Below are 13,337 nucleotides of genomic sequence, written 5' to 3'. Positions count from 1 at the left end.
TGTTAACTGGCTTGAAAACATGACAGAATTTTAAAATAGATATGTAGTTAACATTAATGAGGAAATCTTACAGATTTGGGACTTGGTACCATTTATCAGTTATGGAACACCTGATAAGTTGAAGTGGATCTTTACATGCTATACAGCTGCAGAGTGATGGGGCCGTGTCAGAGACCTGAGTAAGTCAGTAATGTTACTTAAAAAGATCTGGCAGCTGAGCAGCACACTGAGCTTACAGCTCTGTAAGAGATGTGATGGACATGATCTCCAGTGTCCATTCACGGTTGCACCGTGACCTCTTTTTATGCCATTGATGCATTTGGAATCATTTCTGGAAGTTCAGTGTGTGTATAGCATTGTGCAGAAATGGTCATCTTCAGTCAGTGCCATGTTTTGCAATATCATGGTCAAAAGCATTGCTTTAAGATTTGTGGTTACTATGAAGAACACTTCAATGCTTTTGCTGTGCACTTTTTCTCATGCTTTTTTTTTAAAGGTTGAATCTTTTTTTGTCTGATGAATATTTCTTCCTAAGAAGAAAGGTTGAGGGAACGGAGCTTGGTTAGTCTGGAGAAGGCTCCAGGGAGACCTCATTGCGGCCTTCCAGTACTTGAAGGGAGCTTATAAATAGGAGGGTCCATGGCTGTTATGAGAGTGAATAGTGATAGGATGAGGGGGAATGGTTTTGAACTGAGACAGGGGAGGTTTAGTTTAGATAGTAGGAGGAAGTTTTTCACACACAGGGTGGTGACGCACTGGAACAGGTTGCCCAAGGAGGCTGTGGATGCTCCATCCCTGCAGGCATTGAAGGCCAGGCTGGATGTGACTCTGGGAAGCCTGGACTTGTGGTTGGTGACCCTGCACGTAACAGAGGGGGTTGAAACTGGATGATCATTGTGGTCCTTTTCAACCCAGGCCATTCTATAATTTTATCATTTATTCAAAATTTGTTCCATGGAAATGTATAGAACTGACCTAGGAGAGAGGTGAGGGGAAAGTGGGCTTTCTCTCCCAGGTGATCATTTGTGAGCCTCGCAGAGAAGCAGTCAACTATCTGTAACTGGAACAGCACTGAAGCTCTTAACTACTGGATTTGCGTTCCTTGACCCAAAAGGAGAACAGTAGAATTTCTGTGCATCTTTCTCAGTCATATTTTTGGATTCTAATTTGAACTTCCACTGGAAAATGGACAACTTTGCCTATGCCCTCATTCTTTGTGTTGCAATAGCATTTTAATATGTTTGTGTTTAGAAGTTACCGCTAAGTTCTTGCATGCATTTGGACCGTTATTTTGAGGTTCATCTTAGTGAATGTGTTTTGTTGTTGTTTTTGCTTTTTCAAGGAAGATTGAAAAGTTGTGTATTTTTTTCCTTTCTGTTATCAAGATGGCAATCTGGTATGTGGTTGCTGCTTTGCGTGTAGGTGATTGGCAAGGAAACAAGGAATGTTTATTTACTTTTCAGCTTTTTGAACAGTGTGGTTTTTTTTTTCCCCCATAAAACTGTATCACAAATGTGCTCATTATTTCTGTTTATTCTTAAGACTTGGAGTTGAAATTAGAATTTTAAATCCTTGCCTTGAATTGAGTTAGTGCAGGCTGTCACTTCCACAATTCTCTGAAGATTCAGAAGGGAGTGAAGTGAATGCAACCTGGCAGATATAATTGCAAACACGAAAGAAAGCTGCAGGATTAATCTGCCATCTATGTACAAACAGCGTGGTTTTGTTAGCAGCTTCTGTTTTCTGATTCCAGTGAAAGATTGCCCACTGTATATTGTGAATTCATTTACTTGTTTTTATGAGAAGGGGAGTAAGAGAGCAGAATTGCAAAAAACACACCTCTTTGAATATGGTAATGTGGGATTTAATTCATATAATACATTATAAAGTTGTATGAATTGGTTTTAAGCTACTGCTTAAGCTCTAAAACATAAGGGTTTAGCACAGTCATTATCACCATACTTACTTCCCCCTATATTTAGCATTTATTAAAGGAAGCAGGGAATAGCCTGAGTGTGCTTCACTGACACTGACTATTAAGAATGCTGCAGGGAGGTCTGGATGACAGGTTGTTGGGCTTTATAAAATGCAGAGGTGCTGCTGATCTTGACCCAAGTGGCAAACCCACCAACATGGAATTTTAAACTGCAGAAGATAATTATATAGGGAGAAGCATGTGCAGGTACATAAAGCAATAAACTTCACCAAGTACAACTGCTGGAAGACTACCACCGTATTTAATTTATAGGAATGTACTTTGCTTAGCATGTGAATTTTGGCTCAGATGAGGCTGCTAAAATGTAAGTCCTGTGCAATTATTAATACATAATTTAAATGAGCTATACAGTAACTGCCCTTTAAGCAATACTTAGAAGCAATCTGCATGTATATGCTAAAAGGGAAAATGAGTTTATGTGTTTGTGTATTGAGTACAATTCAGAAGCAAGGCAGAGAAATTTGTATTTTTTTCACCAGTCTTTAAACCACTTTAGTGTTGTAAAGTGGTTTTTAGCTTTCAGCCTTTTTTTTAAAGGATACTTGGAATGTGATTGAGAAGACTTTTCTGACCTCAGTGTTTGTGTTTAATTAAGATGGCATCAGAGATAACTACAGATACTGCTGTACTCAATTATGTGGATTATGGATTTCATCAAAGGTCTTCTGATCCCAAACCAGGAAAACTTTAAGCTTACATATACAGCTTTTGCTGATGGTACAGGGATGTATTCTGTGTATGGCAGTGGGAATGCAGGTACCTTTTTTTTTTTGCTATAAATTGATCAATTTTTATACTGGCAACAAAAACTTTGTAGTGTTTCATCCCAAGCAGAAAGGTACTTTTAAAGTCACTACTTTAAGATTTCATTGAATTTGGTATATCTGATCTTTCATCTCTGAGAGTCTGCAATACTGCAGACTTGTGGATAGGGGCTACATATTCATGGCATTGCACTGTGTGTATTGGCAGCAACATCAACAGGATCCACAACTAACAATTGTATCAAGAATCTGGTCACGAAATCACATCTGAGCCAATCTTTTGCTAGCACAGAATTATTTCTTGCATATTTCCTGATAATTATATTGCAGAATATCACACTGGCCTACCCTGTATATTCATTAATTGCCTTGGCTTGCTTATGAATTTTAACATAACTTCTGAAATCTGATTTTTAATCTGCTGTAGTCACCACCCCCAAACTATGCAAAGGTTATTTCCTGAAATTCAGTGGAAGATAAAAGTAGCAGAGCTCCAATTATTTTGGTAGACACACAGTCAAAACTGGAAGTAATATAAATAAAATATCTAATGGAAGGAAAAAGGAAGGGATCCAGAGAGTTTTATCTGTGGAAAATTCATTATTTAGTTTAAAACATGGCTTGCTTTTTCTTTAATATTCTCAGATTTTTCTGCATGTTGTTGGTTTGAAGATTATCCTGTTACCTCTCATTTCCATCTCAGGGTTGGGAGATGAAATCAGTTGTTTGAAATCAGAACTTATCTGAAAATTTACTTGTTAGGACCGAAAGATTTGAATTCAGTGCGTCTGAATTGTGCTTTAGTTTTGTGCTTTAAGGAGTAGAATAATTAAATCCTGCATCTAAAGAAAGGTGTAAAATTGAAATATTGTTTGATGTGGACTTATAATGGTTAATTATTTTCTTAAGCTGACTTCAGAAAATAGTTTGCTTTGTAGCCCATTTTGTGGCAGTAATTTCATGCACACAGGCAAATAATCAGTCTAAGTAACAACGTTATGTATCTGTTGATTCTCAGGGACTTATGTATGTTTCCTAATATAAGACTGTGGAACACAGATAACCTAACTTTTGATGTAGATACAATAGATATAATATATGACACAAGGCAATAACGTGGAAATGATAGGTATAAACATAGAATAAGGTTGCATTCTATTGCAATGCACTGTTTTATGTATTCATAAAATCATTTATTGCTTTGGCAGTTTTATGTGCACTGTATCGGAAGCTGAAGGAGAGGCAGACCTAAGAGAACAGCTAGTCAGAATTCATTTCCCAACATGAAGATATTAATTTTTGTCTAATAGTACTATATGCTCCTACATCTCACTCTTGACTAATTGTGACTGTCTAATAACTGTTCATGCTTGGGCAGATTTACTTTTTCCTAATACATTTGAGTTCTGAAATGTTGTATCAATTAGTAAACCAACAATTTGAGTTATACAGCAAAATTCTTCCATTTATACTCAGGCCTTTCTTAATAACTGAATTCTTCCCTTTCTCCTTGCTATTCAAAAGTATCACAAAGTAAGTTTATGGTTTTCTCCTCTGTACTTCACTAATCATAGAATTATATGATTAAATTAATCATTAAAGTTGGAAAAGTCCACTAAGATCATCCTGTCCAACCATCAACCCATTCCCACCATGCCCACTAACCTTGCCCATCAGCGCCACATCCACATGGTTCTTGAATACCTCCAGGGACAGTGACTCCAACACATCCATGGGCATCCCGTGCCAAAGCCACACCATTCTTTCTGAGATGAAATTGTCACCGTCCCTGGAGGTGTTCAGGAAGGGCGTAGATGTGGCCCTGAGGGACATGGTTCTATGGTGGGGATGGATTGATGGTTGTACTAGATGATCTTAGTGGTCTTTTTCCAACCTTAATGATTTTATGATTATTCTGTAGCTATAGAAATAACAAGCAAGGCTATCATCGATTTGCTGCTGGGATAATTGAGCAAGGCAGTTAGGTATCTGCTTCCCAGCACAAAGGAGCCTTCTTCCTCCATTACTCAGTACATGCAGTGATGCCTTTTGTTTGTACATCAGTGGTTATTCACAAAATTGGCAGAGAACGTGTCCTTAATAAATTGTGTCTTGTCCGCTCCTTTGTGAGGAAAATGAAATTTGACTAAGCTTTCACGTGATGGGTTTCCATGCCAGATTAGAAGATGTGAAGATAAGCTGTCAAGTGGTACCAGTTCAGCTGTGCCTTGTGGGAGCTTGTGGAGCTACAGAGCCATCAGTTTTGCTGTCTGATGTGCTGCTGACAGCACTGGGAAAGAAAAAGTCTCTTGTGTGTGGAGCCAAGTGCTTGTGAGATCTCTTGCAGGGCCACAAAGAATGCAGTGACTGTATGCTCCCCATGCTGTGGCAGTGAGGCTGGCACTTCTGTGGGAGATGGAGCAGAATAGAATAGCTCAGTTGGAAGGGACCTTAAGAGACTGAATCCAAGTGCAAGTGCATGCAGCTGGGGAGACTGCTCAGAAATTTGCTGTGTGGAGAGAAGAAGGGATTGCTAAAGAACCAAACATTTAAAATTTGAAAGGCTTAGTAATCTTCATAGTTAAAAACAAACCAATAAAAAGCTGAAGTAGATTTACAAATTGATTTTTTTTTTTTTCTTCCCTTTTGCTAATTATTATTATTTTTCAGGGATTTTTTAGATGGTCTTTGGCAAATGCAGGACTTACATTCAGTTTGTTACTTCAATCATTTGGCAGCAGAGCCAATAATATTGGCTATTAAATTAGTTCTTAAAGTGTGTGCTGCAAGCTTAGAGTTGGGGGGTGAATGAGGGGATGTCTCCAAAGAGGTGTTGATTGGAGCATGATTTTCTATTAGGCAAAGTAATTCAAATGTATTTAATGATTCAGACAAAACTTCTGCTTTTGAAATGGCATCTTTGAAGTCTTTAAACAAAATAAATGAGATGAAATATAACATAAGCATTTTGTATCAGACCATTCTTGTGCAAACAGCAGTGACAAAGAAGAGAAGGTGGATTTCAGTTTCCATTTCCACTATTGTAGTCTTTCCTGGTAAGGATTTATTTTCTTCCACACCTGCACAGATTTGATACTGGTCTAAACTGGAGGGTGTTGGTGTCCTCACCATAGATAGCTATGGTGATGTGAGTAAAAATATTAAGACTTAATAGGAACTGTTCATTTTTTCTTCTTTCTGTGAAGAATTTCATACAACACTTCTAAGGCCCTTTTAAGAAGGATTTTGTGGAGTTATTTATTTATCTGATCTGTAGAGCAGAAAAAGGGAACCTTGCTACTTAGATGAGCTGCTGTGCTTTCAGAAGCTGCAAATGACGCATACAAAGGAAGGAAGTCTCATTTGGCATCAAAGTGGCCCAGTTACTTTTGATATGAAAAACATAAGTTTTCTTTGATAAGGAAAAACGTAAGTTAGAGCCCTCAGAATGGAATTTAAATGAATCTGAAAGTGTATGTGTTTAAAGGCTGCGTTTCAAGGGTTCACTTCATAACCTGTCTTTTTAGTTGCGCTTAGAAGTGGAAAACTGTTTTAAAATATTAGATGCCTACTAATAAAAGTTGGAGTGTGTTTTTACTACCTTCTGTCTGTTAATCAGTGAGATATCTACATTTTTTGAAACCTAAAAGGTAAGTTTCCCAGATCAAATGAAGCGTCTCCACCTTTTACATGGTACTGTAGTAAGGAAGGAGATCTTTTCTTAGGGGTATTTCAGTTGTATGGTCAAATAAACGTGGAGTGGAGCTAGGATTCTTCACTCTGGAAGTGGCTGGATTTCTAAAGTAAAAATATACAGTGTGCAGTAGCGTGAAAAATCTTCATTTAAAGAAGCATTGAAACTGCTTTGTGCATTTAAAGAAAGTTTGTTTCATGTCAGTAGTACAGTATGGGGTGCTTTAACAGGAAAAAAGATTGTTTGTTTTAGTAAAGTCGTTTTCTCTTGAAGCTATTCATAGAATCATAGTGTTGTTTGAGGTGGAAGGGACCATTAAAGGCCATCTGATCCAACCTCCCTGTGCTGAACAGGGACACTTGCAGTTAGATCAGATGCTCAGAGCCCCATCCATCCTGGCCCTGAGTGTTTCCAAAGATGAAGCATCCACCACCTCCTTGGGCAACTTGTGCCAGTGTGTCTCATCGCTCTCGATGTAGAAGACTTCTTCCTTACATCCAATCTAAATCTCAATCACTCTTCCAGTTTGAAACCATTTCCATTGTCCCATCAGAGCAGGCCCAGCTAAGAGTCTGTCCCCTTCTTTCAGCCCCCTTTTGTATACTGAAAGGCCGCTCTCAGGTGTCCCCAGAGCCTTCTCTTCTCCAGATTGAACAGTCCTTATAAGAGAGCTGTTCCATCCCTTGGGTCATTTTTGTGGCCCTCCTCTGTATGCACTCCAACATGTCCATGTCTCTCCTGCACTGAGGACTCCACATCTGGACGCAGTACTCCAGGTGAAGCCTCACCAGTGCAGAGCAGAGGGGCAGGATCACCTCCCTTGCCCTGCTGGCCACGCTTCTTTTTATTCAGTCTGTTCTGATTTAGAAGGTTTAATATTAAGTAATTACATTTTCTTACTTAAAATGTGAGTTTTATTGTGTTTAAAAAATGAAATCCCAAAGGTTTCCATATACCGTTGTGATAGAGATCTGATGTTGGAAGTTCTTGTTTTACTCCCTACAGCATATTGCTACTGGAAATGATTACTTGTAAGTGCCTATAGAAAAATGATTTTGTGCCAAGATAAACCCAGAGTAACATGATTTTTTTTTCTTTGTTTTCAGTCCAGAGGAGCTTCCTGTCCATGATGCAGCAATAGAAAAAGTAAGTTCAGTGTCTTCCAGGTTTTTTGTTTACTTTTAAAGATTTATGACTTTTTAATCTGAATTATTGTGAAATCAAGAGATGAAATGTTTTAGCGATTTGCGTTCCCAAACATGTGTGTTCCAAGTCCCAGAAGGAATGTGGTCATTGAGGCCATATTAACGAACACGCAGATCCCTTGGGATCCCATGCAATAGTGTAATTAATTACTCATTGCAGTAAGGTATAGGCTTTCTTCACCCATCTCATGACTCTGTAAAGCAAATAGAGCTGTTTAACAGAACACACCCAGGTCTGTCCTGGAAGAGACGGAGCTGGCAGGCCTGTGTCTGGGTTGAGATGACCTGTTTGTATCACAGGCTGTCACCAGCAGCACAGGGTGGATGCAGTGTCCAGGTGAGGTGGCACCTGCTGCTTTCCCCTGACAAGTGGAGCATGCTTTTCTCCTGTGGTAAATGGTGACGGATAACCAGGCTGTCACTCACTGCGGTATGATGAGCTCCGTTGTAGTGCTGAGTTGACAAGCCAGGTGTGTTCTACAACTCTAAGACATGCCAGCAGCCAATGCAGGCACTCATTCAAAAAGCCTCTTGCTATTGGAGCATGCTGGAGGGCAATTTTAGGAACTCATGTTTTAATAATGTGGAAATCTTTTACTAAAACCACTGCAACTGCATTTCTGCTTGTATTGGCCCAGATGAGATCCTTTCAATACGTTTGACCTTTTCTGTCAGGCCCTTTTTGTCTCCAAGACTATCGGTTCCATACCAATCTTCTGTATCATCAGAAAACTCTTGAAATATTTAAAATTGTGAGCTTAAAGTTATCTCTTTTGGCTGCACGAATCAGTAGAGTGCATGGAAGAGAGATGTGGAAGAGTGACTCATCTTAAGGAGGTTCAACTCTGAATATTAACAGCAGCGTTTTAAATACAATTTCCTTCTCCACAGAAACTAAGGAGTCAGTACAGGGCTAGCAAGAAGTCTTTCTCATCAAATAAGTGAACTTTTGAGTTTCTGTTTTGTGTCAGTTCGCATATATATTTCTGCATTTGCAGCATGAAGTAGTTGCATTTTCTTTCCATGTTCCATTATGTTTAATAACATAGCAAGCAACATATAATTTCATTTCCATCCGGTGGACACAGCAGGGTAGCAAGCCTATGAGCGTAAACATTGGACAACTTGCAGTTATTATGGTATATGTATTCTGGAGCTCTGTTTCACTGTGACTATGTAGTAAACTTTAATTTATTGCATGAAAATGGTGCTTCAGTTCTTTGTCTCATACTTTATTCATGCTGTCTCAGACAAAATCTTAGTGTAGAAACTGTATTTATTGAAATAGTGTTAAATTGCAGATCTAGTTTACTTTTATTATCCTACATATTCCTGTGTTAGACTCCTGGTTATACTTCTGATGATATCCTGACCTCTGCTGGTTTGAGGTTTATCAGTGTGTTAGTGTATCAGTTCTATCAGTGGTGATTGAGTCTTTGCTGTTTTCAGGATACCGTTTACAGAACAATGAAAGCTTCACATTAATGTAGGCTAACACTGGAAGCTTTCTAGGCAAGATCTTTTGAAGTCACATATTTGGCAGAATTACATATGCTTTCCTTTTGATTTTACTGTGAATTTAAAAATAAAATTTCTTAAGTCACCCTTTGAAGTTTGCAGCTTATGCAAAGCATTGGATATCCTTGTGAATTTTGAGTCTATTTTCATATGTGTTCTAATGTAAAGCTCAAGCAAAGTTTGCACAGGCATTTTTGCTGTGACTACAGAGTATTTTCAATGGTTTGTTTACCTTGCTGGATGTTTGATAACTTAAATGCATCAAGCAGTTGTCTTTACAGTATGAACTTCATATTGCACAGTACAGCTACGATAAAACTAAAGGAGGAGAGATGATCCAGAATAGAAAAGTGGACAGAAAACAGACCTCAGGAAATTTGGAGTCTCTGTCAGACTGGTTTTGTCTGAAGCTTCTGCTGAGGCATTGCTGTGAGCCTCGGCTGTAGCACACTTTATTGTCTCTGAAGGCAGAGTGCTGCACACAAGGTGGATACCTGCCAACAGAGCTTCATGCTTCTTCTTTTCTGTACTGAATTATTTACTGACACCAGAGTGAGAGACCTTCTCTTTTACAGTTAAGGATTCTGTTAGTCCCAGTGGCAAAAATGCTTCAAAGTATAAAAAATAGTCAGAAGACCAATAAATGGATATATATAAATGTATTTTTGTGACAACCATGTGGAATTTGTCTAGAAGAGCAGCAGCAGCATCCCTCTACTCTGCAATGAGCTGCCTCTGATCCATCCGTGTTTCCAGTGTTGCACCTGTTAAACATGAAAGTGAACATAATTCTGACTGGAAAAAAAAAGAGTTCAACAATTGAACACAGAAATAATTGCTGTTTTGACTGCAGTAGGTTCACATGAGAACTGGGATAAATTGACACAGGAGACATAAAAGCTTGAACAAACATACAATTGAAGTGAGCTTCTGGCTCAAAAGACCAGATATCTTGAAAGTAGATCAAACATACAAACAAAAAGACTTCAGAGCAGATGGGGTTTCATTTTTCTTAGCAATTATCTGAAAAACCTGTTGAGGGCAGAGACCTTTTCTAACTTAATAGCAGTGTTATTTCAGGAGAATAAACTATTCTTGGAGAACATCTGCTTCTGAGGTGTTGAAAATGTTTGTTTCTTAAGGAGGTTCTATGTGTGGCGGGGAATCAGAGCCAATAATGTGAAACCTAAGAAATTTGGGAAGCAGTCATTTATCTGTTGTTTCCTTCTTACTTAAAAATAAAATCAACCACTTTCTTAAGAGTTAAATATATATATGAACATATATGTGTGTATATATACATATACACACACATACGTAAACATATATGTTTAAAAGGTGGTTTAGGAATTACCAAATATGGTGTGGAACCTGAACAAGAACATGGGCCATTGATTGCAACATGAGGAGTTGGATAAGTAAGGTTAAGATAGGAGTAGCACTTACTTCCAAATAGCATAAGCTTCTGTCAGATGGGTTGAATTCAAAATAACTTTTCAAGGACAACAACAACAACCAAACCAAACCCCTTCTTTCCTGTGCACCTTATGGACTGAATCACAGTTGGAATGGATCTAAGCAGTTACCGAGCTGCACTTCTGTCAGTGCAATGCTTTGGGCCCCTGAATTAAAGAATTCCTGTGCTTATCTTGTTAAGAAAGAATGCATAAAATCCGACAAGGAGTAAAAGCTGGAAGCAGAAATATGATTCACTTGAGACAATAAGTATTAATTTTCATGTTTATTTTCCCCGGCACTTCAGATACAGTTAATGAAAGTGCAAATAAGTTTCCAGAATCTTGCAGAGCTTTGAAATTAGACTTATATTCTTACATTCATTAATCACTACCTGTAGGAAACAGAAGATCTTCCCTGTCTTTATCAAGACCTGAATTTGAAGTGGGAGGTAGAGGGACGGGCCTTTATGAAAAACCTGAGTATTTGCTTATGTTCATGTTTGAAGAGAAAGCAGTAGACACAGATGACCTTTCTGCTTTGGCTTTTTCAGTGTTGATCCTCAGCTTCAAAGCATTATGAAAACAAAACCACAGAACCCAAACACTCCCCTCCTCCCCATTACAGAGATAATAGTTTTCTAGGAGAATCAGAGATACAAAATCTACTTTACAACATGTAGAACATGGCTGTAAAAGTGCCGCTTTGTGAATCATCTTATCGTCAGAGCCAATTAAATGTGCATTTGTGACTTTGAAAAGCCAGAATTCAGGAATTAAAATGGCTAACTGCAAGTGCTTGCTTGGTTCCTATATTCAAGAAATTGATGGCAAGTGTAGCTATCCTTAAGGTTACAGCGTTGTCCTGTGCTTTTAAAGCCACGTGGAACATAGAAATGTGAAAATCACATTTATTATGTTATTCTACTTCAGCTGCTTATTTTGAAAATATAGTATTTTTAAAATTATTTTATACTTTTATTGCTGAAATATTCTTGTCAGTAATCCCTCCAACAGTGAAGTATAGCAAAACTTTATTGCTTTTCAAGACCAGAAATAGTCCCATTTTTGCTGCCATACATTTTCTTGCATATACTCATGCATATGCTTTATTTAAAGCTTATTAATTGTTACTGAGGTCAACATATACTGGTTTGCTGCATCAGTGGAAGTAAACCAGTTTGTTTCTTTCAGGGTACATAGTGCATTTTTAAGTTGTGCCTTTTAGGAAGGGATGGTTTGTATGGCTGCTGGAAAGCAGTAGCTAATTGTGTGTTAGGTTAGTCTGCTTAAGGACAGATATCTCTGCAGAGTCAGCAAACTTAAAATGTTTGCAACAGAAATTATTTGCCTGAAAAATCAATCAGTGTGAAAACAGATCAAAATGACTTTTTTTTTTTTAATTATTTATAGAGAAGAAACTTCTGTAAATGTTACACTTAACTTTTTTTCTCAGTGTTTTCAGAAATACATTAAATAAATAATTTCAACTGTGTTCATTTTGAGAAGATTAACATACTGTAATTTATTTTCAGCAAAAACACCTTGAAATTGAAAGAACCACAAAATGGCTTAAGATGCTGAAAAGCTGGGAAAAATACAAGAATACTGAAAAGGTAAAGTTAAGCATCCTTTTTTGTTAGTTATTACTTTAGAATGAATGTATAACCTTAAGTTAGGTTTATATTTGATCAGAAAAATTACACATGGAAAGGAAAATGTTTTTTTCTTCCAAAAAACCATAATACATTCAACATACTTAAATGTAAAGCTGTTCTTTTGAGGTACTTATATCTGAGGATTTTTTTTTTTTATTAACTAATCTTAAGTGGTTTCTATTTTCTGTTTTTCTTAATGTTGTTGCAACCCGAGTTTACTGATGAACAGCCTAGGATGGCTTGCAGTCACTGTTCCGTGGAAACCGCCTTGAATAACTCTCCAAGGAAACTGATTAGTCATAACATGGGGCATACAGTTTGATGTTTAAATTATCGTGCTTGCCAGCAAAGATATCTTCAGAATATCACAAAACGCATGGTTTCTTTGCTAAGAGGAGAATTTCATTGAGTGAGTTTTCAAGTTGAAAGTACGGGAAGCTTTTCTGTGCCTTGTCCTCCATGGGATAAGTCCTTATTTTTATTTTACCTCATTATATAACATGCAACTCCCTTCATAGTCTCCAAGAGAAGCCATTTTTTGATAGTATGGATGGGATCTGCTTCTTAATAGAATACCTGCTGGCTAGATGGGCTTTTGTCTTGAGATCAATATGGAAGAATCATTCAGGGATAAATCCTTGAAATATGCTTACAGCTATATAACCATGCCCAACAGTGCTACAACATTTCTTGATTTAAAGAAATAAACAGATAAAAGGAGTAAAATGATTTTCTATGTGAAGGTACAGGTGATTTTTTAAGTAAATGAATTACCTGTTAAGGCTCTTGGCACTGCTTTGGAGATTTTTAGTTACAGAATTATTTTGAACCTACTTGGACAACAAGTAATGGTTTGGGGGTAACAGAAGTCTAGCAATGCTAGGCATGCCAATAAGCAGCAAGTGTTTTTACTCACTTTAAAAGGTAAGTGGGGCTTGTGCATATTTTCTTTGCAATAAATGTAGTCTTGGCCATCTTAGATCTGTTTAAACTTATATTTTGTTGAGGAGATTCTGGCGCTGCTGATCTGCCTGTGTTTTGCTGAGGA

The 13,337-nt window shown here is 37.7% G+C and overlaps 1 protein-coding gene across 11 annotated transcripts in view; it reads left to right on the top strand.

Moving 5' to 3' along the window:
• The window catches only part of USP6NL (USP6 N-terminal like), a 95,108-nt gene that overhangs the window by 52,042 nt on the left and 29,729 nt on the right, over positions 1–13,337 (top strand). For all 11 annotated transcript variants that reach the window (XR_014932961.1, XR_014932959.1, XR_014932960.1 and 8 more), the window contains 2 exons: positions 7,561–7,600; positions 12,167–12,247. Coding sequence is in view for 8 of the 11 variants with exons in the window: in XM_085512035.1 (XP_085368161.1) it covers positions 7,561–7,600; positions 12,167–12,247 (121 nt within the window). In the remaining 3 variants the exon portion in view is untranslated. The remainder of the gene's footprint in view (positions 1–7,560; positions 7,601–12,166; positions 12,248–13,337) is intronic.

This window comes from Coturnix japonica, chromosome 1, assembly GCF_054131305.1.
Source record: "Coturnix japonica strain WE chromosome 1, WE-NBRP24, whole genome shotgun sequence".
In the NCBI taxonomy this organism is placed as follows: domain Eukaryota; kingdom Metazoa; phylum Chordata; class Aves; order Galliformes; family Phasianidae; genus Coturnix; species Coturnix japonica.
This window is presented reverse-complemented; position numbering and strand designations above follow the sequence as displayed.